This window comes from Carcharhinus amblyrhynchos, chromosome 8 (genome assembly GCF_965287045.1).
Source record: "Carcharhinus amblyrhynchos chromosome 8, sCarAmb.v2.hapA, whole genome shotgun sequence".
NCBI lineage: Eukaryota > Metazoa > Chordata > Chondrichthyes > Carcharhiniformes > Carcharhinidae > Carcharhinus > Carcharhinus amblyrhynchos.
The window spans coordinates 91206136-91232138 of record NC_137331.1 but is presented as its reverse complement, the minus strand read 5'-3'; the positions used below and the strand labels follow the sequence as shown (position 1 = coordinate 91232138).

Sequence of the window (26003 nt, the reverse complement as noted above, 5' to 3'; positions counted from 1 at the left end):
ATTAAGCTGAGAAATAAGTGGATGCTGCAACAGTAGAAAGTGGGGATGAGTAAGTGGTTTAACAACTCAAACAAAAATAGGAAAAATACATTTGGTTTGCTCATGACACACGCCTTCTCCATTCTATGATTTGTCTAGCCACCCTTTGCTGCACTGCTGCTTTGAAATAGAAAGATCACAGCTGTGCACAGCTCTCCGTGTCTGGTCTCACCAATGAATAATGTGACACTATGGCTTCCTGAGTCAGAGAAATTTCACCGAGTTTTGGAAGCTTCTCCCTTCTCCTTGCCTGTCTCAGGAGCGATGTGTGGATGGTGTGTCTGGGTCAGAGGTGGACCTTAATGGCTCTGGTGGTCTTTGCTTACCCTCTCTCATCCATGCACTGAAAGCACAAAGGGAGTGGAGACCCAGAGGCCCTATGTTTAAATATCACCGTGGTAACCTGAGCGAAAAACCGATTGCGGAAGCTGTTGGAGTATCATAACCATCCAATTATTCCACTCCATCTCCATCACAGAAAGAACCTGACCTGTGTTTAAAAGTGACTTCAGTACGTCCCCCTGGGAATGATTGACTTACAATGACAGAGTGATTGTTATAATTACATCAGGATAAAGAGCCAGTACCACTCACCCCAAATCACAATGATGACAGGGGGATCTAGAAGAACCATGGCATCCAGTCATTCCCTCACTTTTCAACATAATGTTGATGTTTGAAACAGAGAACCATAAATGCAACCAAGACATTATCGTATAGTTGGAGCTGGCCTCACATTAAATGTATTCCTTGATTGAAGCTATCTTTGGGACTTGGAGTTATCAATGTAAGTCCCTAGCCATCCAAACCTCTGTAATCTCCTCCAGCCCCACATCCTCCCAGCTATCTCCTCAAATCCTGCCTTTTCTACATTCCCAATCATAATTGTGCCACCACTGTTGTCTTAGTTCCACACTTTGGAATTCCTTTCCCACACCTCTCCGCCTCTTTACCCAGCTTTCTTCCTTTATGTTACTCCTTCAAACATATGTCTTTGACTAGACTTTTGGTCACATTATCTAATACCTCCCTATGTGTCTCAGTACAATACTTCATTTTATAATGAAGGATCCTGGGATGTTTCATTATATACACATTGTGCCTTTAATGTCATTTGTTGTTGTGTGTAGTAGTTAATAGTTAACAATGCAAACTGCAAGGAGAGAGTTCAGGCAGTTTCATAGAATCCCTACAATGCAAAAAGAGGCCACTCAGCAGCGACTTTCCAAAGGAGCATCCCACCCAGGCCCTCCCCTTTGCCCTATCCCCGTAACCCCGTTCACATACCATGGCCAATCCACCTAACCTATGTATCTTTTGTCCTGGAAACCAGAGCATCTGGAAGAAACCCATGCAGACACAGGGAGAATCCCACAACACAAACTCCACAAAGACATGTGGCGTCTAGAAGACCTTTCTCTAATGATGCTCAAGTCCTTCTGGTCTAGGCTTAGCCTGTGTAAGATGTGAGGCTGGAATCAAACCCGGGTCCCTGGCAGCTAAAGTAATTGATTGTTTCTTTCTGTGGATTTTCTTTGTCACAATGTTTTTCATGATCATTTTAACTGTCAGAAAGGCAACATAACTTCATGTCTTATTGAGAACGCAAATAAACAAATGTAATTACAATAGCTGAATATAATTACTATAACATATATAATTACTATCAGCTGAAATCAGACCAATCTTTGCAACAATATCTTGGTTCATTCAGATGGACTTGCTGTCCACTGTGTACAATGGGCCAACCCTGAATGCAACCTCTTGACGCAGACGGCTGGATGTACTGATGGCAGTTCTGTATTCAAAGGTAACACATCTAAGGAGCACCTGATTGTGACTGTCAGAAGCATTTCAAAATGTTTCACATACAGCAAATGACTTTGAGAGCGGTGATGTTTAGTATGTAGGCGCACCTGGAAGGAAATGTTGCACAGAGCAAATTGCCACCGACACAACAAAGAATGACAAAGAAGTTCAGCTTGCCTTGAATTTTTTAAAATTCATTCATGAGATATGGGCGCCACTGGCTGGGTCACTATTTATTGCCCATCCTGAAGGGAGCAGTTAAGAGTCAATCACACTGCTGTAGATCAGGAGTCACATGGGGGCCAGACTGGATAAGGATGGCAGGTTTCCTTCCTTGAAGGACATTAGTGAACCAGGTGGGTTTTTATGACAATTGACAATGGTTTCATGGTCACCTTTAGTCTTTAAATCCAGGACTTTTTTAAAAAAAAACTGAATTGAAATTTCACCATCTGTTGTAGGGGAACTTGAACCTCAGCCCACACACCAATACCTTGTGTCTCTGGATTACTAACCCAGCAACAATAGCACCACACCATTGCCACTGTAAAATGTTAGTCAAAGCACTGCAAGAACTCCTTCATTTTGTTTTAGCAAATAAATTCTGGCCTAAGATTTGGGAGTGGGGGCCTTTAAATCCAGTGGAATTTTCTGGCTCCACACTCACCGCCTTGATTGTCCAGTCCCGGTGAAGGTCACAGTCTTTTGGCTGGGCCATGGGATCTCCTGCCATGACTGGGCTGGAAATTCTGGCCAAAGCCTCTGCCCTGACCCACTTTCCCCAATAAAAAGAAGACACAGTGACTCAGATAAGCAGATTCAGGATGGAAAGGGCTTCCTGAACAGATCACGACTGAGTGATGCTACCATAGTTACCCCAGTGAGGCACTGGAATGCTTTTGAAAGACTTGCTGTGAGCCTCCCCCCGCACACTGAAGCAGTAGCAGGGAAACCTGAAACTGTCTGGGAGGGAGTCTGCACGCTCCCCACTGGAAAATAAGCTCACAGTGGTGTAAAATGGGTGACAGCAAGTTATTTTACATCTGTCTCAGGTTATAATCCCATTAATTTCTGCTGACCCTGTTACACTCTCACACAAAGTCAACTTCTCGTGACCCATGCTGGGTGCTATCTGCCCTCCCACGCGGAGGGCGGAATTCAATATCCTCCCTGGTGGGGAGTTTTGTGGTGGGGAGGAGGGGTCATTTTATTAGACAGGTGAGTGGTGGACACGTATCCTTAAGGTCTGTGTACTGGATGGCCAATCTAGCCCACCATCTGCTGAGACCTGTAAGTGGGCAATTTATGCCAATCAAGGGCCTGATTCCACCACAAGCATTGTTACAGGGTTGCTTGTAGGCTGCCAAGACAGAAAGTGTGTGTGTGTGTGTGTGTGTGTGTGTGTCTCTGATGGCAGGGGTGGGTTTGGGGGGGATACCTTGTTCAAAGGCTCTTAGTGCCTGAGCGAGTGGCCCAGCATAGTGAATAGGCCCCCATGGAGAACCACTTCCACCATCTTCCCTGCTTTTGTTGCGCCCTTCCCTCTGCCCTCCACCTTGACCTCCCTGGGGGTTTCCTGCCATCACTCACCTGTGGCCTGGGGTCCAGTGGCTATTCTAGGTTGTGGGTGTCAGCAGCCATCACCTCTCTGGTGATGGTGCCAATTCATAGAGCTACTGGCCTTCTCAGGGGTCGGATTTTCTTGATCAAAGGCCTGTTACTGGTCAGATGGTACTAAATATGTCAGACTGTAAGAGGAGGAACCCTAATAGGTTATTAAGATTTTTAAACCATGAGACATGAAGGCACCAACAGAACTACCAGCAATAAGCTCATCAGCTAACAAGAAAGCAGTTTACACACATATGAGATGCAGTAAGAGATTTAAACAAGTGATTATGATTTTAAAACATATATGCTGATATTTTGAATGTATTCATTTATTTTTTAAGGAATATTGTTCACGTTAGCCGAGGGCAATTTGCTGCAAAGCATCATGGTAAAGGGCATAGGGCAAAGTCATATTCTAAGAGAATGTTTAAGCCTTGAGAATATACACATTTTATCAGTAGGGTTTCAGATGGAGAGAACATTTAGAACACTTAATCATGTTTCATGAATTGGGTTTATTCACTGTCCAGATGAAATGGATGCATGTCCAGTTGTGGAATCATGTGTTAATCTGGTTTGCCAATGACCCATAGGGGAATTCATGGGAATGTTCATTTGAACTTTGGGCTAGCATCTGAGGTTACTAGGCAACACGGGAAGTCAATGAAAGGCAAAGAGTTACATGCAGAGGGAATGTGATGCGGGACTGTGATTGTGCTTTGAGGAGTTAGCAATATCATGGTAACTCACAACTGAAATGGCATGTCTGTCCTTCATGTTACCTTGTACATTAAATAAAACCTTCTACTTTGTTTTTCAGCAAGTACAGGCCTCAGCTGGAACAACATAATGACAATTTCTCCCTCTCCACCATTGCTGAGGGCTCCCAGGCAAATGTAAGAAAACTACACACAATTTCACCTAATGTTTTATCCCATGTTGGTGTACTGTGATAATATTACAATCTCCTGTGTATTTTCGAAATGCATGAGTATCCCACAGCCAAAGGCAAAATCTACCTGCCACCTAGATCTAGGCTGGTTTCACAGGTCCCTCTCTGATCACCTTTAGAATTGATGATTTTTAAAACAGCACTTTGAGAAATGAAACTCTTTAAGTCAGCAAAGGATAATTGAATTGGCAAGGCAGGGTCAGCAGGGGCAGTGGGCTGTGGAAATACGGGTGTGTTCAGGCAGGGAGTGTTGGCGAGGTTGCTTTACTCATTCCGTTTTGCTTTGAGGAAAGAGCTGTGAGCTTGTTAACAAGTGAAATGTTCTTTTTTACTCGGGATATGAGTTTTATTGGCACGGTCAACAGTTAGTGCCCATCCCTTACTGCCCAAAAAGAAATATTTATTAGTCACAAGTAAGGCTTACATTAACACTGCAATGAAGTCACTGTGAAAATCCCCTCGTTGCCACAGTCTGGCACCAGTTTGGGTACACTGAGGGAGAATTTAGATTTGATTTGATTTATTATTGTCACCTGTATTAGTATACAGTGAAAAGTATTATTCCTTGCGCGCTACACAGACAAAGCATTCCATTCATAGAGAAGGAAACAAGAGAGTGCAGAATGCTGTGTTACAGTCATAGCTAGGGTGTAGAGAAAGATCAACTTAATGCAAGGTATGTCCATTCAAAAGTCTGATGGCAGCAGGGAAGAAGCTGTCCTTGAGTCGGTTGGTACTTGACCTCAGACTTTTGTATCTTTTTCCCAATAGAAGAAGGTGGAAGAGAGAATGTCTAGGGTGCGCGGGGTCCTTGATTATGCTGGCTGCTTTGCCAAGGCAGCAGGGAATATAGACAGTGTCAATGGATGGGAGGCTGGTTTGCGAGATGGACTGGGCTGCATTCATGAACTTTTATAGTCCCTTGCAATCTTGGGCAGAGCAGGAGCCATACCAAGCTGTGATATAGCCAGAAAGAATCCTTTCTATGGTGCATCTGTAAAAATTGGTGAGACTCGTAGCGGACATGCCAAATTTTCTTAGCTCTTTAAAATTGATATTCTTTGGAGAGTTAAATAGCTGTAGGGCTGCTGAGAGTAATGGGATGCATTGCAAGCTGACTCTTCGGGATACAGGCTGGGTAAACTCTGCCATTCAAAGAACCCTGCTCTTGTGCTTCAGAAATAGAAGAATTTCGTATAAAAGTGGGGAAGTTCTGCTAAACCTTGAACAATCTCTGGTCAGGTGCCAGTTGGATTATCACATCTAGTTTGGCCACACAGTTTAGGGAAGACATGAGGCCCTTTGAGAAGGTGCAGAAGAGATTTACCAGAATGGTTCCAGGGATGAGGGGATTTCAGTTCCAGTGTTTAGTTGTTAAACCTGGGGTTCTCCTTGCAGCAAAGGAGACTGAAGGGGGCTTTGATTGAAGTGTACAAGATTATGACAGGTTTGAATAAGATAGACACAAAAAGCTGATAGTAAGATTTAAGGTTTTGAGCAAAAATGCGGCAGTGGCAATGGGGTGTTGGGGGTGTGGGGCTGGGGGGGAAGGTACAAGGAGGTTATGTAGCAAATGGTAATAATCTGGAACTGGCCGCCCATGACAGTGGGGGAAGCAGAAACAATCAGTAATTTCACAAGGGAACTGGATTTAAGGAAATAAGTTTAATTATTGGTGTCACAAGTAGGCTTACATTAACATTGCAATGAAGTTACTGTGAAAATCTTCCAGTCACCACACTCCAGTGCCTGTTCAGGCACACTGAGGGAGAATTCAGCATGGCCAATGCACCTACCCAGCACATCTTTGGACTGTGGGAGGAAACCGAAGCACCCGGAGGAAACCCACACAGACATTGGGAAAATATGCAGATTCCGCACAGTGACCCAAGCTGGGAGTCGAACCCAGGTCTCTGACATGGTGAGGCAGCCGTGCCAAACACTGTGCCACCGTGCCACCCACAATAAATATGCAGGGTTAGAGGAATCTAGTGGGGGAGTGGGAAGGAACCGAGTGAGTTGTTCAACGGAGGGCCCACAGGGACTGAAGGGGCCAATTAGCCTACCATAACTAACTCTAAAAGAGGATACTGAAGTGCTTGGCATGATTTAACGGTTGACAATGCTATTGCCATCATCCAGAATTCTAGTGATGGAGAAAACTAAGTTCTCTTTTTATGTTCGGGTGAAGGTAGTTAAAGGAGAACTAATCAAGGTTTTTAATTTTACAAAAGGTTCAGATGGATTAATAATGGAAGTTTGTTTCTCATGGTTGGTGAATCAGTAACAAGAATAGTAAAATGAAAAAGGCGGGGTGAAGTGGACTATTGTCGTAGTGTGAGTAGAACCTGGAGAGGGTAATTTTAACCTTTGATAGTGTAAGTTGGTGACATCAAATGAAATAGCTGTTACACATCTCCATTCAATTCCACTTCAGTTATACGTTACAAGTTTATTGAGCTTCATCATTTAAGAGAGAATTAGAGAAATAATTCAAATGGAAGAACAGATTATAAGGAATAGGCAGGGAAAATGGATTAGAGTGGATAGATGCAGTCAACATTGGAGTGATGGACTGAGTGGCTTCCTGCGCTTAATTTTACCAACGCCATGAACTGGCATCAAAGCTTTCCCTAAGTACTTCAGCTTGAAGGGAATATCTCCTTAGTAATTGCTCATTGTTGTTTGAGATGTCACGGATTTTTCTTGAAAGCTGCAGGCAATCCTGTCACCAAGGATACCAACACAGAGCACACGCTGCCATGTTGTCCGAGTTACACTCAGTGAAATGACCATATGTCCACTCTGAGACTGAGCAGATGTTGTTCTGTGTTCTTCATCACCTTGTGAATGATTTGTGTTGTGTTACCTGTGCGTCAACTTGACTATTTCTCAGTCACAGGTGGAGGGTACAATGGAACAACTCCAGATTTGATTCCTGGTGTGTGCTGATAGCTGAGTCTCAGTCAGGCAAATGATCTGCTGGTGGGTTCGGCAGGAGGCAGGATCACTAACTTTTCCCAGTCACCATTCTCTATTATCACTAATGATGCAAACCCAATTCCTCACACGGTCACTTAGGAATCTATTCCCCAGCACTCAGTCTTAATAACTGTATCTCTACTGATGGTAATCCACCTCCCTTGCACTGCCATTCTGTAATCCAGTCACTCGAGGTCATTGGTCCAATGATGTTCCGTGAGTCAATCGTTTGAAATGGCTGAAACACTACATTGACCATTGAATCTTTTGGACCAACCTGAAAGTTCTCACTTCCCAGCTCCACGTATGAGTTTCCCAAATGTGTTTTGATTGACAGCAGGTGTTTCTCATTCCCTAACCCAATCCGAGGGAGTGTTTTGATTGTGCATTACACCCAGGAACAGCATATCCTTTTCTTAACTTTTCTCTTTTCTTCTTCCGTGTGTGTGTGTGTATGTTTGATTATTTGTGTGTATGTTTGATTATTTGTGTGTGTATGTTTGATTATTTGTGTGTGTGTGTGTGTGTATGTATGTGTGTATGTTTGATTATTTGTGTGTATGTGTGTATGTTTGATTATTTGTGTGTGCGTGTGTGTATGTTTGATTATTTGTGTATGTGTGTGTGTGTGTATATGTGTGTGTGTGTATGTTTTATTATTTGTGTGTATGTGTGTGTGTATGATTATTTGTGTGTGTGTATGTGTATGTTCGATTATTTGTGTGTGCGTGTGGGGTTCATTTTTGTTTTGCAACATTTCTATCTGCAGGATGATGCGAACGGACAAAATAAAGCTCAAGATTCGTTAAAAACGTGCCCGAAAGATGGAGACTCACTAAATGTGCAAAACAACTGGACACCAAAACACGACAACAAAGACAGCGCGAGTGCTGAAGTTAACTCGCTACAGAACAACATGATGTAAAACAATTGCAAAAGTGTACATTTTTTTTAATTACAATTTTTCCCCTGCCTTATGAAACGCTTAGCATGCTTTGATGTATTTTATATAAATATATATATAAAGAGAGATAATTACGAGAAATCCTTTGTTATTTGTTTGACAAAAAAGACAGAAAACAGCAAAAAAAATCCCTCTTCCTCGACTTGAATTGTGATCCCAGCAACCTCGCTTTGATTGATCTTTTATTGCAGTTTGATGGAGTGAAGTATGTTTGCTGCTGAGTTTTGTACTTAGCCTCTCTGGCTATATTTTTCTCTCTCTTGTGGATTTTTCGTTTTGATCTGAGAACCAGAAAACAAAATTGTTGAGTATTGAAATAAATCTTTTTAAATTTAATGGTGACAGGTGTGGATGTGTTTTTGTGGTATTCGCCCCTGATTTTCTGCTGTCACCCGGTCAGACCTGAATGGAGCAAAGGGTCTCATTTGATTTTATTTATCATTGTCACATGCATTAGATTGGTACATGTTCTCAGACTTCTGTATGTTTTCCCCCGACGGAAGAAGGTGGAAGAGAGAATGTCTGGGATCCTCGACTATGCTGGCTGCTTTTCCCAGGCAGCGGGAAGTGTAGACAGAGTCAATGGATGGGAGGCTGCTTTGTGTGATGGACTGGGCTACATTCTCAACGTTTTGTAGTTTCTTGCAGTCTTGGTCAGAGCAAGAGCCATATCAAGCTGTGATACATCTGGAAAGGATGCCTTCTATGGTGCTTCTGTAGAAATTGGAGAAAGTTGTAGAGGATGTACCAAATTTCCTTAGTGTTCTGATAAAGTAGAGGCATTGGTGGGCTTTCTTAACTATAGTGTCGACTTGGAGGGACCAGGACAGGTTGTTGGTTATCTGGACACCTAAAAACTTGAAGCTCTCGGTCATTTCCATCTCATCACCATTGATGTAGACAGGGGCATGTCGTCCACTAAGCTTCTTGAAGTCAATGATTATCTCCTTCGTTTTACTGACGTTGAGGGAGAGGTTATTGTCGTCACCCCAATTCACCAGATTCTCTATCTCTTTCCTGTACTCCGACTCATCATTGTTTGAGATCCAGTCCGCTGTGGTGGAGTCATCAGCAAACTTGAAAATGAAGTTGGAGAGGAATTTGGTCACACAGTCATACGTGTATAAGGACTGCAGTAAGGGGGTGAGGATACAGCCTTGTGAGGCACGGGTATTGAGGATAATTGTGGAGAATAATGTGTTCAGGCGGCAGTCTAACCTGAAGCAGGATTCCCCTGCTTATTGCAGAGAAGCTCAGAACAAGTGCTGAAGGCCTCCGGTGCAGTGTTAAGAACCAGATCAGAAACTCCAAGGCAATTTATGCAGTCAGCTTGGACCCTAACTTTTACATTTGATTTTGGCATTAGGGTGAGCATAAGGTGTTTCACTCCAGATATGATTCAAGTTACCCATTATCAAAACAAACATTATTTCAGAATACAGAATTAACATAACTTTTACCAATTAACATACATATACATGACAACGTATAATTCTTAACAGCAAGCTACCTCTGTTCCAATTTAGCAGTATTCCCCACAGACATTAAATCCTTTCTTTAGAACCAGTTAGCACAGAAACCAACTAGATTTCCAGCCTTTTGATACTTCTGGGGAATGATCCAGACAGGCACTTGTCTTCTAATTCTCATGTAGCAACTTCCAGAGAAAGCTCTGCTTCCAGACAGTAGAATCTTAGTGTAAATGGCTTATTTCTTGGCAGATTCCAATCTCCACTTCAGGCAAAGCAAGAGATACAGAGAAAGCAAACTCCCTCTAAAAATTCCAAAGCAGGCTGCCTTGAGTTCTCTATGAAAACCTAGCTGTACCCTGTCATATGACCTTATATCTCAAACAACCCGATCAAGCGCCACTCTGAAATATCACAGGGGAAAACATGAAACAACAGAACTCTGCATTAGTTAAGATGAAACAACATTGCAGCCATTAAGAACAATTATGTTGCTGCAGAAACAATACAGTGCCACCAGGTCTAGATTAAATGGCTCAGATAAAATGGAAGGGTCTAGTAAACACATTTAGCACAGAAACTTGGCTAAAATACATTCCTTAAAGGTACAGTCTCATTACATCAGGCAGACAGGGTCATGAACTCAATGCTTACTTTGCATGTGGATGCAATCATTGGTGGATCGCCACATGCACACGGTAGGAAAATTATTGAGAGGATTCTTCGAGACAGGATTTACTCCCATTTGGAAATAAGTGGACTTATTAGTGAGAGGCAACATGGTTTTGTGAAGAGGAGGTCATGTTTCACGAACGTGATCAAGTTTTTTTGAGGAAGTGATGAAGATGATTGATGAAGGGAGGGCAGTGGGTGTTGTCTACGTGGACTTCAGTAAGGCCTTTGATAAGGTCCTTCATGGCAGACTGGTGCAGAAGGTGGAGTCACATGAGATCAGAGGTGAGCTGGCAAGGTGGATACAGAGCTGGCTCAGTCATAGAAGGCAGAGAGTAACAGTGGAAGGGTGTGTTTCTGAATGGAGGGCTGTGACAAGTGGCGTTCCTCAAGGATCAATGCCGGGACCTTTGCTGTTTGTAATATACATAAATAATTTGGAGGAAATGTAACTGGTTTGATGAGTAAGTTTGCGGATGACACAAAGATTGGTAGATTTGCGAATAGCGATGAGGACCATCAGTGGATACAGCAGAAGATAGATCGGTTGGATGCTTGGGTGGAGAGATGGCAGATGGAGTTTAAAATGGACAAATGTTAGGTAATGCATTTTGGAAAGTCCAACACAGATAGGAAATGTACAGTAAATGGCAGAAACCAAAAGAGAATTGATAGAGGGATCTGAGTGTACAGGTCACAGAAAGTGGCAAAAAAGGTGGAGAAGGTAGTCAAGTAGGCATACAGCATTCTTGCCTTCATCGGCAAGGGCATTGAGTTTAAAAATTGGCAAGTCATGTTGCAGCTTTATAGAACCTGCATGGTCAATGCAGGCTTGGAGGGCCAAAGGGCCTGTTCCTGTGCTGAATTTTCGTTGTTCTTTGACACTCACCAACTTTTAAGGTGGACAACAGAAAGCTTTCTGTATGGTTGAATCACAGCTTAGTATGTCTCTTGTTCTACCCAAGACCACAAGAAACTACAAAGGATCATGAATGTAGCCCAATCCATCAGGCAAACCAACCTCCCATCCATTGACTCTGTCTACATTTCCTGCAGCCTTAGAAAAACAGCCAACAAGATCAAGGACCCCATGCACCCCAAACATTCTCTCTCCCACTTTCTTCCATTGGGAAAAACATAAAAAATTTTGAGGGTGAGTATCAACAGACGGAAGAACAGCTTCAGTCCTGCTGCCATCAAAGTTTTGAAAGGACCTACCCTGCATTAAGTTCACCTTTCTCTAGAGCCTAGCTATAACTGTAACACTACATTCTACGCTCTCTACTTTCTTTCTTTATGAACAGTAGGCCTTGTTTGGAAAGCACACAAGAAACGATATGTTTCACTGGATATTAATACATGCGACACTGATAAATTCAAACAAAATCAAGAAGGTATTCTTCACTAATCAGCCTCAATGCGATATGAAAAGTTTGCATTGTCACCGGACGCAGCCTAATGGCAAACCTACTCATGCAGCGGCCGCGCTCGTGCCGTCAGCGCGAGGGGAAATGGCATTCGACGCGTAATCGTCAGCCAAGCGGCTGCATTTGCACCTTCAAAGCGAGGCGAGCCCAGAGGAAAACAGCAGTCAGTCAGCACGAGTGTGAGGAGGCAGGCGAGAAGCCTGTCTCAGCGTTAGCAATCTTCCTTTGCTTGCAGCTGAGGGCTCAGCTTTCGCTGGTGTCGCTGCTCAATGCCACTGCCGCTGGCCCGCGCGTGCAACTGCACAAACATCGCAGCCGTCTGGAGGCTCTTTTCCCACAGGCAAAGACGGCTCCTCTGCCTTCGTAGCGGCGCGTTCACTGATAAACTAGTCGTCCCGTTAGGGGTGCCGCTGTCACTGAAACTTTTGCTTACTTTTCGACGGGCGCGCAAACGTTCTTGAAGTCATTCAAGCCGTGACCTAAGGACGACTTTGGTGTCTTTACTCCTCGTGCCTTCTGCCGGACCGACTGAGCGCTCGATGCCAATCCTTCAAATACGCACGCACGCACGCACGCAGCGGATTTTCACCCTGCCCCGTTCAGCCCTTGACTGCTTCATCTACAGCTTCATGGCAAAGCTGTAGGCATACACTTAGCCGCCAGCTTCGCCCTGCACCGTGGGCCCTTTCTGACTCTGCATCACAAGCTGAGCTATTGCTGTGTCATTTCCTCAGTCTTTTCTCAACACTTTGCTTTGTGGCTCGATGCAGGCTGTACGATGGCAACTCTAGTCACCTGGTGTGCAGCGCACTTCCAAGTGTGCCTTCTTGGTGCAGTCGGCAGCGTGCGAGTCTCATCACGTGTGCACCCTGGATTCCAGCTTGTGAAAGAGCAGATGTATTTGACACCTTCATTGCCAGCGTTGCTGCTGACAAATATGACGGCAGCTTCTTGCGGCAACTGCGCAAATCATTCAGAAACTCTGCGCCTGCCAGCGTGCGTGCGTGCGGCAGCGCGTGGAGAAAGCCTGGAGATGCGTAAAGTGAATGACGTGATGGACGGGCCTGAAACTTTGGCCCAAAGATAAAATCAGATTGGAGAATGTGGGCATCGATCCCACTGCCTCTCACATGCGAAGCGAGCGCTCTACCATTTGAGCTAATTCCCCGTGCCAATTCTGGCCTCAGCTTACTTGCTGTCCACGCTTCCGTCAGGCCCGGTCTCCAAGAAGCTTTGGCCCCAAGGTAAAAATCAAAGTGGAGAATGTGGGCATCGATCCCACTACCTCTCGCATGCTAAGCGAGCGCTCTACCATTTGAGCTAATTCCCCCAAGCTGTCAGAGGCGCCAGGTTTCTTGCCGCTCAGGATCTCCTCAGTCCGTCTCCAAGACGCTGGTGAAAGTGCAGAGGACCTCTTCGTCGGATCGGCCTGCTCTTTACACACCGTAGTTTTTCCATTTCATCGACATCTTTGAAATCCATTGAAAGCCACAATCTTTGCTGATTGTGACAGTGCGCCCTTTAGCCCTCGAGCGCTTCATCTACGTCTTGATGCCAAAGTTTTGGCTGTGCTGCGGCCCGCCTGCGTCAAGCTGCAGCTTGGGCCGACGTCGTGACGGATAACGTGTCTGTCTTCCTATCACAAGCTGCCATATTGTTCTCTAATCTGCCCCAATCTTGCGTGAACTCTTTGCATTGTGACCGCGTGGAGCCTGACCATGGCAAATCTACTCATGCAGTGTAGAGGGCACGCCAGCCTGTGCCTTCTTAGCGCAGTAGGCAGCGCGTCAGTCTCATAATCTGAAGGTCCTGAGTTCAATCCTCAGAGAGGGCAGGGCTATTTTTCCACCTTCTTTTCTTCCATTCACCTCTCATTGCCCTCTTTACTGCTGACAGATATGAAGGCAGCTTGCATGCAAAAGCTCTGCAAGTCATTCAGACTCTGTGCGGACGGCAGCGTGCGGACCAAGCCTGGGGACGTGTGAACTTTGCGGCAGGAATGCTGGGCACGAAGATTTGGCCCAAAGGTTAAAAATCAAAGTGGAGAATGTGGGCATCGATCCCACTGCCTCTCACATGCGAAGCGAGCGCTCTACCACTTGAGCTAATTCCCCCACGCCCATGGCTGCGCCTGCTTTCTTGCTGCCCAACATCTCCTCGCACCCTGGCTCCCAGATGCTCACGAAAGTGCAGAGAAATTCTTCATCGGATCGGCCTGCTGCTTCAACGCAGTCATTTTGCCATTCAATCGAAAGGAGCCAGCGGCCGCGCTCGTGCCGTCAGCGCGAGGGGAAATGGTATTCGACGCGTAATCGTCAGCCAAGCGGCTGCATTTGCACCTTCAAAGCGAGGCGAGCCCAGAGGAAAACAGCAGTCAGTCAGCACGAGTGTGAGGAGGCAGGCGAGAAGCCTGTCTCAGCGTTAGCAATCTTCCTTTGCTTGCAGCTGAGGGCTCAGCTTTCGCTGGTGTCGCTGCTCAATGCCACTGCCGCTGGCCCGCGCGTGCAACTGCACAAACATCGCAGCCGTCTGGAGGCTCTTTTCCCACAGGCAAAGACGGCTCCTCTGCCTTCGTAGCGGCGCGTTCACTGATAAACTAGTCGTCCCGTTAGGAGTGCCGCTGTCACTGAAACTTTTGCTTACTTTTCGACGGGCGCGCAAACGTTCTTGAAGTCATTCAAGCCGTGACCTAAGGACGACTTTGGTGTCTTTACTCCTCGTGCCTTCTGCCGGACCGACTGAGCGCTCGATGCCAATCCTTCAAATACGCACGCACGCACGCACGCAGCGGATTTTCACCCTGCCCCGTTCAGCCCTTGACTGCTTCATCTACAGCTTCATGGCAAAGCTGTAGGCATACACTTAGCCGCCAGCTTCGCCCTGCACCGTGGGCCCTTTCTGACTCTGCATCACAAGCTGAGCTATTGCTGTGTCATTTCCTCAGTCTTTTCTCAACACTTTGCTTTGTGGCTCGATGCAGGCTGTACGATGGCAACTCTAGTCACCTGGTGTGCAGCGCACTTCCAAGTGTGCCTTCTTGGTGCAGTCGGCAGCGTGCGAGTCTCATCACGTGTGCACCCTGGATTCCACCTTGTGAAAGAGCAGATGTATTTGACACCTTCATTGCCAGCGTTGCTGCTGACAAATATGACGGCAGCTTCTTGCGGCAACTGCGCAAATCATTCAGAAACTCTGCGCCTGCCAGCGTGCGTGCGTGCGTGCGTGCGTGTGTGCGTGCGGCAGCGCGTGGAGAAAGCCTGGAGATGCGTAAAGTGAATGACGTGACGGACGGGCCTGAAACTTTGGGCCAAAGATAAAATCAGATTGGAGAATGTGGGCATCGATCCCACTACCTCTCGCATGCAAAGCGAGCGCTCTACCATTTGAGCTAATTCCCCGTGCCAATTCTGGCCTCAGCTTACTTGCTGTCCACGCTTCCGTCAGGCCCGGTCTCCAAGAAGCTTTGGCCCCAAGGTAAAAATCAAAGTGGAGAATGTGGGCATCGATCCCACTATCTCTCGCATGCTAAGCGAGCGCTCTACCATTTGAGCTAATTCCCCCAAGCTGTCAGTGGCACCAGCTTTCTTGCCGCTCAGGATCTCCTCAGTCCGTCTCCAAGACGCTGGAGAAAGTGCAGAGGACCTCTTCGTCGGATCGGCCTGCTCTTTCCACACCGTAGTTTTTCCATTTCATCGACATCTTTGAAATCCATTGAAAGCCACAATCTTTGCTGATTGTGACAGTGCGCCCTTTAGCCCTCGAGCGCTTCATCTACATCTTGATGCCAAAGCTTTGGCTGTGCTGCGGCCCGCCTGCGTCAAGCTGCAGCTTGGGCCGACGTCGTGACGGATAACGTGTCTGTCTTCCTATCACAAGCTGCCATATTGTTCTCTAATCTGCCCCAATCTTGCGTGAACTCTTTGCATTGTGACCGCGTGGAGCCTGACCATGGCAAATCTACTCATGCAGTGTAGAGGGCACGCCAGCCTGTGCCTTCTTAGCGCAGTAGGCAGCGCGTCAGTCTCATAATCTGAAGGTCCTGAGTTCAATCCTCAGAGAGGGCAGGGCTATTTTTCCACCTTCTTTTCTTCCATTCACCTCTCATTGCCCTCTTTACTGCTGACAGATATGAAGGCAGCTTGCATGCTAAAGCTCTGCAAGTCATTCAGACTCTGTGCGGACGGCAGCGTGCGGACCAAGCCTGGGGACGTGTGAACTTTGCGGCAGGAATGCTGGGCACGAAGATTTGGCCCAAAGGTTAAAAATCAAAGTGGAGAATGTGGGCATCGATCCCACTGCCTCTCACATGCGAAGCGAGCGCTCTACCACTTGAGCTAATTCCCCCACGCCCATGGCTGCACCTGCTTTCTTGCTGCCCAACATCTCCTCGCACCCTGGCTCCCAGGTGCTCACGAAAGTGCAGAGAAATTCTTCATCGGATCGGCCTGCTGCTTCAACGCAGTCATTTTGCCATTCAATCGAAAGGAGCCAGCGGCCGCGCTCGTGCCGTCAGCGCGAGGGGAAATGGCATTCGACGCGTAATCGTCAGCCAAGCGGCTGCATTTGCACCTTCAAAGCGAGGCGAGCCCAGAGGAAAACAGCAGTCAGTCAGCACGAGTGTGAGGAGGCAGGCGAGAAGCCTGTCTCAGCGTTAGCAATCTTCCTTTGCTTGCAGCTGAGGGCTCAGCTTTCGCTGGTGTCGCTGCTCAATGCCACTGCCGCTGGCCCGCGCGTGCAACTGCACAAACATCGCAGCCGTCTGGAGGCTCTTTTCCCACAGGCAAAGACGGCTCCTCTGCCTTCGTAGCGGCGCGTTCACTGATAAACTAGTCGTCCCGTTAGGAGTGCCGCTGTCACTGAAACTTTTGCTTACTTTTCGACGGGCGCGCAAACGTTCTTGAAGTCATTCAAGCCGTGACCTAAGGACGACTTTGGTGTCTGTACTCCTCGTGCCTTCTGCCGGACCGACTGAGCGCTCGATGCCAATCCTTGAAATACGCACGCACGCACGCACGCAGCGGATTTTCACCCTGCCCCGTTCAGCCCTTGACTGCTTCATCTACAGCTTCATGGCAAAGCTGTAGGCATACACTTAGCCGCCAGCTTCGCCCTGCACCGTGGGCCCTTTCTGACTCTGCATCACAAGCTGAGCTATTGCTGTGTCATTTCCTCAGTCTTTTCTCAACACTTTGCTTTGTGGCTCGATGCAGGCTGTACGATGGCAACTCTAGTCACCTGGTGTGCAGCGCACTTCCAAGTGTGCCTTCTTGGTGCAGTCGGCAGCGTGCGAGTCTCATCACGTGTGCACCCTGGATTCCACCTTGTGAAAGAGCAGATGTATTTGACACCTTCATTGCCAGCGTTGCTGCTGACAAATATGACGGCAGCTTCTTGCGGCAACTGCGCAAATCATTCAGAAACTCTGCGCCTGCCAGCGTGCGTGCGTGCGTGCGTGCGGCAGCGCGTGGAGAAAGCCTGGAGATGCGTAAAGTGAATGACGTGACGGACGGGCCTGAAACTTTGGGCCAAAGATAAAATCAGATTGGAGAATGTGGGCATCGATCCCACTACCTCTCGCATGCAAAGCGAGCGCTCTACCATTTGAGCTAATTCCCCGTGCCAATTCTGGCCTCAGCATACTTGCTGTCCACGCTTCCGTCAGGCCCGGTCTCCAAGAAGCTTTGGCCCCAAGGTAAAAATCAAGGTGGAGAATGTGGGCATCGATCCCACTACCTCTCGCATGCTAAGCGAGCGCTCTACCATTTGAGCTAATTCCCCCAAGCTGTCAGTGGCACCAGCTTTCTTGCCGCTCAGGATCTCCTCAGTCCGTCTCCAAGACGCTGGAGAAAGTGCAGAGGACCTCTTCGTCGGATCGGCCTGCTCTTTCCACACCGTAGTTTTTCCATTTCATCGACATCTTTGAAATCCATTGAAAGCCACAATCTTTGCTGATTGTGACAGTGCGCCCTTTAGCCCTCGAGCGCTTCATCTACGTCTTGATGCCAAAGCTTTGGCTGTGCTGCGGCCCGCCTGCGTCAAGCTGCAGCTTGGGCCGACGTCGTGACGGATAACCTGTCTGTCTTCCTATCACAAGCTGCCATATTGTTCTCTAATCTGCCCCAATCTTGCGTGAACTCTTTGCATTGTGACCGCGTGGAGCCTGACCATGGCAAATCTACTCATGCAGTGTAGAGGGCACGCCAGCCTGTGCCTTCTTAGCGCAGTAGGCAGCGCGTCAGTCTCATAATCTGAAGGTCCTGAGTTCAATCCTCAGAGAGGGCAGGGCTATTTTTCCACCTTCTTTTCTTCCATTCACCTCTCATTGCCCTCTTTACTGCTGACAGATATGAAGGCAGCTTGCATGCAAAAGCTCTGCAAGTCATTCAGACTCTGTGCGGACGGCAGCGTGCGGACCAAGCCTGGGGACGTGTGAACTTTGCGGCAGGAATGCTGGGCACGAAGATCTGGCCCAAAGGTTAAAAATCAAAGTGGAGAATGTGGGCATCGATCCCACTGCCTCTCACATGCGAAGCGAGCGCTCTACCACTTGAGCTAATTCCCCCACGCCCATGGCTGCGCCTGCTTTCTTGCTGCCCAACATCTCCTCGCACCCTGGCTCCCAGATGCTCACGAAAGTGCAGAGAAATTCTTCATCGGATCGGCCTGCTGCTTCAACGCAGTCATTTTGCCATTCAATCGAAAGGAGCCAGCGGCCGCGCTCGTGCCGTCAGCGCGAGGGGAAATGGCATTCGACGCGTAATCGTCAGCCAAGCGGCTGCATTTGCACCTTCAAAGCGAGGCGAGCCCAGAGGAAAACAGCAGTCAGTCAGCACGAGTGTGAGGAGGCAGGCGAGAAGCCTGTCTCAGCGTTAGCAATCTTCCTTTGCTTGCAGCTGAGGGCTCAGCTTTCGCTGGTGTCGCTGCTCAATGCCACTGCCGCTGGCCCGCGCGTGCAACTGCACAAACATCGCAGCCGTCTGGAGGCTCTTTTCCCACAGGCAAAGACGGCTCCTCTGCCTTCGTAGCGGCGCGTTCACTGATAAACTAGTCGTCCCGTTAGGAGTGCCGCTGTCACTGAAACTTTTGCTTACTTTTCGACGGGCGCGCAAACGTTCTTGAAGTCATTCAAGCCGTGACCTAAGGACGACTTTGGTGTCTGTACTCCTCGTGCCTTCTGCCGGACCGACTGAGCGCTCGATGCCAATCCTTGAAATACGCACGCACGCACGCACGCAGCGGATTTTCACCCTGCCCCGTTCAGCCCTTGACTGCTTCATCTACAGCTTCATGGCAAAGCTGTAGGCATACACTTAGCCGCCAGCTTCGCCCTGCACCGTGGGCCCTTTCTGACTCTGCATCACAAGCTGAGCTATTGCTGTGTCATTTCCTCAGTCTTTTCTCAACACTTTGCTTTGTGGCTCGATGCAGGCTGTACGATGGCAACTCTAGTCACCTGGTGTGCAGCGCACTTCCAAGTGTGCCTTCTTGGTGCAGTCGGCAGCGTGCGAGTCTCATCACGTGTGCACCCTGGATTCCACCTTGTGAAAGAGCAGATGTATTTGACACCTTCATTGCCAGCGTTGCTGCTGACAAATATGACGGCAGCTTCTTGCGGCAACTGCGCAAATCATTCAGAAACTCTGCGCCTGCCAGCGTGCGTGCGTGCGTGCGTGCGTGCGGCAGCGCGTGGAGAAAGCCTGGAGATGCGTAAAGTGAATGACGTGACGGACGGGCCTGAAACTTTGGGCCAAAGATAAAATCAGATTGGAGAATGTGGGCATCGATCCCACTACCTCTCGCATGCAAAGCGAGCGCTCTACCATTTGAGCTAATTCCCCGTGCCAATTCTGGCCTCAGCTTACTTGCTGTCCACGCTTCCGTCAGGCCCGGTCTCCAAGAAGCTTTGGCCCCAAGGTAAAAATCAAAGTGGAGAATGTGGGCATCGATCCCACTACCTCTCGCATGCTAAGCGAGCGCTCTACCATTTGAACTAATTCCCCCAAGCTGTCAGTGGCACCAGCTTTCTTGCCGCTCAGGATCTCCTCAGTCCGTCTCCAAGACGCTGGAGAAAGTGCAGAGGACCTCTTCGTCGGATCGGCCTGCTCTTTCCACACCGTAGTTTTTCCATTTCATCGACATCTTTGAAATCCATTGAAAGCCACAATCTTTGCTGATTGTGACAGTGCGCCCTTTAGCCCTCGAGCGCTTCATCTACGTCTTGATGCCAAAGCTTTGGCTGTGCTGCGGCCCGCCTGCGTCAAGCTGCAGCTTGGGCCGACGTCGTGACGGATAACGTGTCTATCTTCCTATCACAAGCTGCCATATTGTTCTCTAATCTGCCCCAATCTTGCGTGAACTCTTTGCATTGTGACCGCGTGGAGCCTGACCATGACAAATCTCATGCAGTGTAGAGGGCACGCCAGCCTGTGCCTTCTTAGCGCAGTAGGCAGCGCGTCAGTCTCATAATCTGAAGGTCCTGAGTTCAATCCTCAGAGAGGGCAGTGCTATTTTTCCACCTTCTTTTCTTCCATTCACCTCTCATTGCCCTCTTTACTGCTGACAGATATGAAGGCAGCTTGCATGCAAAAGCTCTGCAAGTCATTCAGACTCTGTGCGGACGGCAGCGTGCGGACCAAGCCTGGGGACGTGTGAACTTTGCGGCAGGAATGCTGGGCACGAAGATTTGGCCCAAAGGTTAAAAATCAAAGTGGAGAATGTGGGCATCGATCCCACTGCCTCTCACATGCGAAGCGAGCGCTCTACCACTTGAGCTAATTCCCCCACGCCCATGGCTGCGCCTGCTTTCTTGCTGCCCAACATCTCCTCGCACCCTGGCTCCCAGATGCTCACGAAAGTGCAGAGAAATTCTTCATCGGATCGGCCTGCTGCTTCAACGCAGTCATTTTGCCATTCAATCGAAAGGAGCCAGCGGCCGCGCTCGTGCCGTCAGCGCGAGGGGAAATGGCATTCGACGCGTAATCGTCAGCCAAGCGGCTGCATTTGCACCTTCAAAGCGAGGCGAGCCCAGAGGAAAACAGCAGTCAGTCAGCACGAGTGTGAGGAGGCAGGCGAGAAGCCTGTCTCAGCGTTAGCAATCTTCCTTTGCTTGCAGCTGAGGGCTCAGCTTTCGCTGGTGTCGCTGCTCAATGCCACTGCCGCTGGCCCGCGCGTGCAACTGCACAAACATCGCAGCCGTCTGGAGGCTCTTTTCCCACAGGCAAAGACGGCTCCTCTGCCTTCGTAGCGGCGCGTTCACTGATAAACTAGTCGTCCCGTTAGGAGTGCCGCTGTCACTGAAACTTTTGCTTACTTTTCGACGGGCGCGCAAACGTTCTTGAAGTCATTCAAGCCGTGACCTAAGGACGACTTTGGTGTCTTTACTCCTCGTGCCTTCTGCCGGACCGACTGAGCGCTCGATGCCAATCCTTCAAATACGCAGGCACGCACGCACGCAGCGGATTTTCACCCTGCCCCGTTCAGCCCTTGACTGCTTCATCTACAGCTTCATGGCAAAGCTGTAGGCATACACTTAGCCGCCAGCTTCGCCCTGCACCGTGGGCCCTTTCTGACTCTGCATCACAAGCTGAGCTATTGCTGTGTCATTTCCTCAGTCTTTTCTCAACACTTTGCTTTGTGGCTCGATGCAGGCTGTACGATGGCAACTCTAGTCACCTGGTGTGCAGCGCACTTCCAAGTGTGCCTTCTTGGTGCAGTCGGCAGCGTGCGAGTCTCATCACGTGTGCACCCTGGATTCCACCTTGTGAAAGAGCAGATGTATTTGACACCTTCATTGCCAGCGTTGCTGCTGACAAATATGACGGCAGCTTCTTGCGGCAACTGCGCAAATCATTCAGAAACTCTGCGCCTGCCAGCGTGCGTGCGTGCGTGCGTGCGGCAGCGCGTGGAGAAAGCCTGGAGATGCGTAAAGTGAATGACGTGACGGACGGGCCTGAAACTTTGGGCCAAAGATAAAATCAGATTGGAGAATGTGGGCATCGATCCCACTACCTCTCGCATGCAAAGCGAGCGCTCTACCATTTGAGCTAATTCCCCGTGCCAATTCTGGCCTCAGCTTACTTGCTGTCCACGCTTCCGTCAGGCCCGGTCTCCAAGAAGCTTTGGCCCCAAGGTAAAAATCAAAGTGGAGAATGTGGGCATCGATCCCACTACCTCTCGCATGCTAAGCGAGCGCTCTACCATTTGAGCTAATTCCCCCAAGCTGTCAGTGGCACCAGCTTTCTTGCCGCTCAGGATCTCCTCAGTCCGTCTCCAAGACGCTGGAGAAAGTGCAGAGGACCTCTTCGTCGGATCGGCCTGCTCTTTCCACACCGTAGTTTTTCCATTTCATCGACATCTTTGAAATCCATTGAAAGCCACAATCTTTGCTGATTGTGACAGTGCGCCCTTTAGCCCTCGAGCGCTTCATCTACGTCTTGATGCCAAAGCTTTGGCTGTGCTGCGGCCCGCCTGCGTCAAGCTGCAGCTTGGGCCGACGTCGTGACGGATAACGTGTCTGTCTTCCTATCACAAGCTGCCATATTGTTCTCTAATCTGCCCCAATCTTGCGTGAACTCTATGCATTGTGACCGCGTGGAGCCTGACCATGGCAAATCTACTCATGCAGTGTAGAGGGCACGCCAGCCTGTGCCTTCTTAGCGCAGTAGGCAGCGCGTCAGTCTCATAATCTGAAGGTCCTGAGTTCAATCCTCAGAGAGGGCAGGGCTATTTTTCCACCTTCTTTTCTTCCATTCACCTCTCATTGCCCTCTTTACTGCTGACAGATATGAAGGCAGCTTGCATGCAAAAGCTCTGCAAGTCATTCAGACTCTGTGCGGACGGCAGCGTGCGGACCAAGCCTGGGGACGTGTGAACTTTGCGGCAGGAATGCTGGGCACGAAGATTTGGCCCAAAGGTTAAAAATCAAAGTGGAGAATGTGGGCATCGATCCCACTGCCTCTCACATGCGAAGCGAGCGCTCTACCACTTGAGCTAATTCCCCCACGCCCATGGCTGCGCCTGCTTTCTTGCTGCCCAACATCTCCTCGCACCCTGGCTCCCAGATGCTCACGAAAGTGCAGAGAAATTCTTCATCGGATCGGCCTGCTGCTTCAACGCAGTCATTTTGCCATTCAATCGAAAGGAGCCAGCGGCCGCGCTCGTGCCGTCAGCGCGAGGGGAAATGGCATTCGACGCGTAATCGTCAGCCAAGCGGCTGCATTTGCACCTTCAAAGCGAGGCGAGCCCAGAGGAAAACAGCAGTCAGTCAGCACGAGTGTGAGGAGGCAGGCGAGAAGCCTGTCTCAGCGTTAGCAATCTTCCTTTGCTTGCAGCTGAGGGCTCAGCTTTCGCTGGTGTCGCTGCTCAATGCCACTGCCGCTGGCCCGCGCGTGCAACTGCACAAACATCGCAGCCGTCTGGAGGCTCTTTTCCCACAGGCAAAGACGGCTCCTCTGCCTTCGTAGCGGCGCGTTCACTGATAAACTAGTCGTCCCGTTAGGAGTGCCGCTGTCACTGAAACTTTTGCTTACTTTTCGACGGGCGCGCAAACGTTCTTGAAGTCATTCAAGCCGTGACCTAAGGACGACTTTGGTGTCTTTACTCCTCGTGCCTTCTGCCGGACCGACTGAGCGCTCGATGCCAATCCTTCAAATACGCACGCACGCAGCGGATTTTCACCCTGCCCCGTTGAGCCCTTGACTGCTTCATCTACAGCTTCATGGCAAAGCTGTAGGCATACACTTAGCCGCCAGCTTCGCCCTGCACCGTGGGCCCTTTCTGACTCTGCATCACAAGCTGAGCTATTGCTGTGTCATTTCCTCAGTCTTTTCTCAACACTTTGCTTTGTGGCTCGATGCAGGCTGTACGATGGCAACTCTAGTCACCTGGTGTGCAGCGCACTTCCAAGTGTGCCTTCTTGGTGCAGTCGGCAGCGTGCGAGTCTCATCACGTGTGCACCCTGGATTCCACCTTGTGAAAGAGCAGATGTATTTGACACCTTCATTGCCAGCGTTGCTGCTGACAAATATGACGGCAGCTTCTTGCGGCAACTGCGCAAATCATTCAGAAACTCTGCGCCTGCCAGCGTGCGTGCATGCGTGCGTGCGGCAGCGCGTGGAGAAAGCCTGGAGATGCGTAAAGTGAATGACGTGACGGACGGGCCTGAAACTTTGGGCCAAAGATAAAATCAGATTGGAGAATGTGGGCATCGATCCCACTACCTCTCGCATGCAAAGCGAGCGCTCTACCATTTGAGCTAATTCCCCGTGCCAATTCTGGCCTCAGCTTACTTGCTGTCCACGCTTCCGTCAGGCCCGGTCTCCAAGAAGCTTAGGCCCCAAGGTAAAAATCAAAGTGGAGAATGTGGGCATCGATCCCACTACCTCTCGCATGCTAAGCGAGCGCTCTACCATTTGAGCTAATTCCCCCAAGCTGTCAGTGGCACCAGCTTTCTTGCCGCTCAGGATCTCCTCAGTCCGTCTCCAAGACGCTGGAGAAAGTGCAGAGGACCTCTTCGTCGGATCGGCCTGCTCTTTCCACACCGTAGTTTTTCCATTTCATCGACATCTTTGAAATCCATTGAAAGCCACAATCTTTGCTGATTGTGACAGTGCGCCCTTTAGCCCTCGAGCGCTTCATCTACGTCTTGATGCCAAAGCTTTGGCTGTGCTGCGGCCCGCCTGCGTCAAGCTGCAGCTTGGGCCGACGTCGTGACGGATAACGTGTCTGTCTTCCTATCACAAGCTGCCATATTGTTCTCTAATCTGCCCCAATCTTGCGTGAACTCTTTGCATTGTGACCGCGTGGAGCCTGACCATGGCAAATCTACTCATGCAGTGTAGAGGGCACGCCAGCCTGTGCCTTCTTAGCGCAGTAGGCAGCGCGTCAGTCTCATAATCTGAAGGTCCTGAGTTCAATCCTCAGAGAGGGCAGGGCTATTTTTCCACCTTCTTTTCTTCCATTCACCTCTCATTGCCCTCTTTACTGCTGACAGATATGAAGGCAGCTTGCATGCAAAAGCTCTGCAAGTCATTCAGACTCTGTGCGGACGGCAGCGTGCGGACCAAGCCTGGGGACGTGTGAACTTTGCGGCAGGAATGCTGGGCACGAAGATCTGGCCCAAAGGTTAAAAATCAAAGTGGAGAATGTGGGCATCGATCCCACTGCCTCTCACATGCGAAGCGAGCGCTCTACCACTTGAGCTAATTCCCCCACGCCCATGGCTGCGCCTGCTTTCTTGCTGCCCAACATCTCCTCGCACCCTGGCTCCCAGATGCTCACGAAAGTGCAGAGAAATTCTTCATCGGATCGGCCTGCTGCTTCAACGCAGTCATTTTGCCATTCAATCGAAAGGAGCCAGCGGCCGCGCTCGTGCCGTCAGCGCGAGGGGAAATGGCATTCGACGCGTAATCGTCAGCCAAGCGGCTGCATTTGCACCTTCAAAGCGAGGCGAGCCCAGAGGAAAACAGCAGTCAGTCAGCACGAGTGTGAGGAGGCAGGCGAGAAGCCTGTCTCAGCGTTAGCAATCTTCCTTTGCTTGCAGCTGAGGGCTCAGCTTTCGCTGGTGTCGCTGCTCAATGCCACTGCCGCTGGCCCGCGCGTGCAACTGCACAAACATCGCAGCCGTCTGGAGGCTCTTTTCCCACAGGCAAAGACGGCTCCTCTGCCTTCGTAGCGGCGCGTTCACTGATAAACTAGTCGTCCCGTTAGGAGTGCCGCTGTCACTGAAACTTTTGCTTACTTTTCGACGGGCGCGCAAACGTTCTTGAAGTCATTCAAGCCGTGACCTAAGGACGACTTTGGTGTCTGTACTCCTCGTGCCTTCTGCCGGACCGACTGAGCGCTCGATGCCAATCCTTCAAATACGCACGCACGCACGCACGCAGCGGATTTTCACCCTGCCCCGTTGAGCCCTTGACTGCTTCATCTACAGCTTCATGGCAAAGCTGTAGGCATACACTTAGCCGCCAGCTTCGCCCTGCACCGTGGGCCCTTTCTGACTCTGCATCACAAGCTGAGCTATTGCTGTGTCATTTCCTCAGTCTTTTCTCAACACTTTGCTTTGTGGCTCGATGCAGGCT

The 26003-nt window shown here is 49.2% G+C and overlaps 1 protein-coding gene and 22 non-coding genes across 23 annotated transcripts in view; 7 read left to right on the top strand and 16 right to left on the bottom strand.

The window, feature by feature from the left end:
- The window catches only part of LOC145346762 (uncharacterized), a 67323-nt gene extending 58630 nt beyond the window's left edge, over window positions 1-8693 (top strand). Inside the window, exons 4-5 of the mRNA XM_080194462.1 lie at window positions 4280-4355; window positions 8163-8693. Coding sequence (XP_080050588.1) covers window positions 4280-4355; window positions 8163-8318 — 232 coding nt within the window. The 3' untranslated portion in view covers window positions 8319-8693. The remainder of the gene's footprint in view (window positions 1-4279; window positions 4356-8162) is intronic.
- A 4489-nt stretch (window positions 8694-13182) lies between these two features.
- trnaa-agc (transfer RNA alanine (anticodon AGC)) lies at window positions 13183-13255 on the bottom strand. The gene has a single exon. It is a non-coding gene; the product is annotated as a tRNA-Ala (tRNA).
- Window positions 13256-13686: 431 nt separating this feature from the next.
- trnam-cau (transfer RNA methionine (anticodon CAU)) lies at window positions 13687-13759 on the top strand. Its single transcript has one exon. It is a non-coding gene; the product is annotated as a tRNA-Met (tRNA).
- Window positions 13760-13966: 207 nt separating this feature from the next.
- Window positions 13967-14039, bottom strand: trnaa-cgc (transfer RNA alanine (anticodon CGC)). Its single transcript has one exon. It is a non-coding gene; the product is annotated as a tRNA-Ala (tRNA).
- A 1211-nt stretch (window positions 14040-15250) lies between these two features.
- On the bottom strand, window positions 15251-15323 carry trnaa-ugc (transfer RNA alanine (anticodon UGC)). The gene has a single exon. It is a non-coding gene; the product is annotated as a tRNA-Ala (tRNA).
- An 89-nt stretch (window positions 15324-15412) lies between these two features.
- trnaa-agc (transfer RNA alanine (anticodon AGC)) lies at window positions 15413-15485 on the bottom strand. The gene has a single exon. It is a non-coding gene; the product is annotated as a tRNA-Ala (tRNA).
- Window positions 15486-15916: 431 nt separating this feature from the next.
- On the top strand, window positions 15917-15989 carry trnam-cau (transfer RNA methionine (anticodon CAU)). Its single transcript has one exon. It is a non-coding gene; the product is annotated as a tRNA-Met (tRNA).
- A 207-nt stretch (window positions 15990-16196) lies between these two features.
- On the bottom strand, window positions 16197-16269 carry trnaa-cgc (transfer RNA alanine (anticodon CGC)). The gene has a single exon. It is a non-coding gene; the product is annotated as a tRNA-Ala (tRNA).
- A 1199-nt stretch (window positions 16270-17468) lies between these two features.
- On the bottom strand, window positions 17469-17541 carry trnaa-ugc (transfer RNA alanine (anticodon UGC)). Its single transcript has one exon. It is a non-coding gene; the product is annotated as a tRNA-Ala (tRNA).
- An 89-nt stretch (window positions 17542-17630) lies between these two features.
- Window positions 17631-17703, bottom strand: trnaa-agc (transfer RNA alanine (anticodon AGC)). The gene has a single exon. It is a non-coding gene; the product is annotated as a tRNA-Ala (tRNA).
- A 431-nt stretch (window positions 17704-18134) lies between these two features.
- Window positions 18135-18207, top strand: trnam-cau (transfer RNA methionine (anticodon CAU)). The gene has a single exon. It is a non-coding gene; the product is annotated as a tRNA-Met (tRNA).
- Window positions 18208-18414: 207 nt separating this feature from the next.
- trnaa-cgc (transfer RNA alanine (anticodon CGC)) lies at window positions 18415-18487 on the bottom strand. The gene has a single exon. It is a non-coding gene; the product is annotated as a tRNA-Ala (tRNA).
- Window positions 18488-19690: 1203 nt separating this feature from the next.
- On the bottom strand, window positions 19691-19763 carry trnaa-ugc (transfer RNA alanine (anticodon UGC)). Its single transcript has one exon. It is a non-coding gene; the product is annotated as a tRNA-Ala (tRNA).
- Window positions 19764-20353: 590 nt separating this feature from the next.
- On the top strand, window positions 20354-20426 carry trnam-cau (transfer RNA methionine (anticodon CAU)). Its single transcript has one exon. It is a non-coding gene; the product is annotated as a tRNA-Met (tRNA).
- A 207-nt stretch (window positions 20427-20633) lies between these two features.
- trnaa-cgc (transfer RNA alanine (anticodon CGC)) lies at window positions 20634-20706 on the bottom strand. The gene has a single exon. It is a non-coding gene; the product is annotated as a tRNA-Ala (tRNA).
- A 1199-nt stretch (window positions 20707-21905) lies between these two features.
- Window positions 21906-21978, bottom strand: trnaa-ugc (transfer RNA alanine (anticodon UGC)). The gene has a single exon. It is a non-coding gene; the product is annotated as a tRNA-Ala (tRNA).
- An 89-nt stretch (window positions 21979-22067) lies between these two features.
- On the bottom strand, window positions 22068-22140 carry trnaa-agc (transfer RNA alanine (anticodon AGC)). Its single transcript has one exon. It is a non-coding gene; the product is annotated as a tRNA-Ala (tRNA).
- Window positions 22141-22571: 431 nt separating this feature from the next.
- Window positions 22572-22644, top strand: trnam-cau (transfer RNA methionine (anticodon CAU)). The gene has a single exon. It is a non-coding gene; the product is annotated as a tRNA-Met (tRNA).
- A 207-nt stretch (window positions 22645-22851) lies between these two features.
- On the bottom strand, window positions 22852-22924 carry trnaa-cgc (transfer RNA alanine (anticodon CGC)). The gene has a single exon. It is a non-coding gene; the product is annotated as a tRNA-Ala (tRNA).
- Window positions 22925-24115: 1191 nt separating this feature from the next.
- On the bottom strand, window positions 24116-24188 carry trnaa-ugc (transfer RNA alanine (anticodon UGC)). The gene has a single exon. It is a non-coding gene; the product is annotated as a tRNA-Ala (tRNA).
- An 89-nt stretch (window positions 24189-24277) lies between these two features.
- Window positions 24278-24350, bottom strand: trnaa-agc (transfer RNA alanine (anticodon AGC)). Its single transcript has one exon. It is a non-coding gene; the product is annotated as a tRNA-Ala (tRNA).
- Window positions 24351-24781: 431 nt separating this feature from the next.
- trnam-cau (transfer RNA methionine (anticodon CAU)) lies at window positions 24782-24854 on the top strand. Its single transcript has one exon. It is a non-coding gene; the product is annotated as a tRNA-Met (tRNA).
- A 207-nt stretch (window positions 24855-25061) lies between these two features.
- trnaa-cgc (transfer RNA alanine (anticodon CGC)) lies at window positions 25062-25134 on the bottom strand. Its single transcript has one exon. It is a non-coding gene; the product is annotated as a tRNA-Ala (tRNA).
- Window positions 25135-26003: the final 869 nt, after the last annotated feature.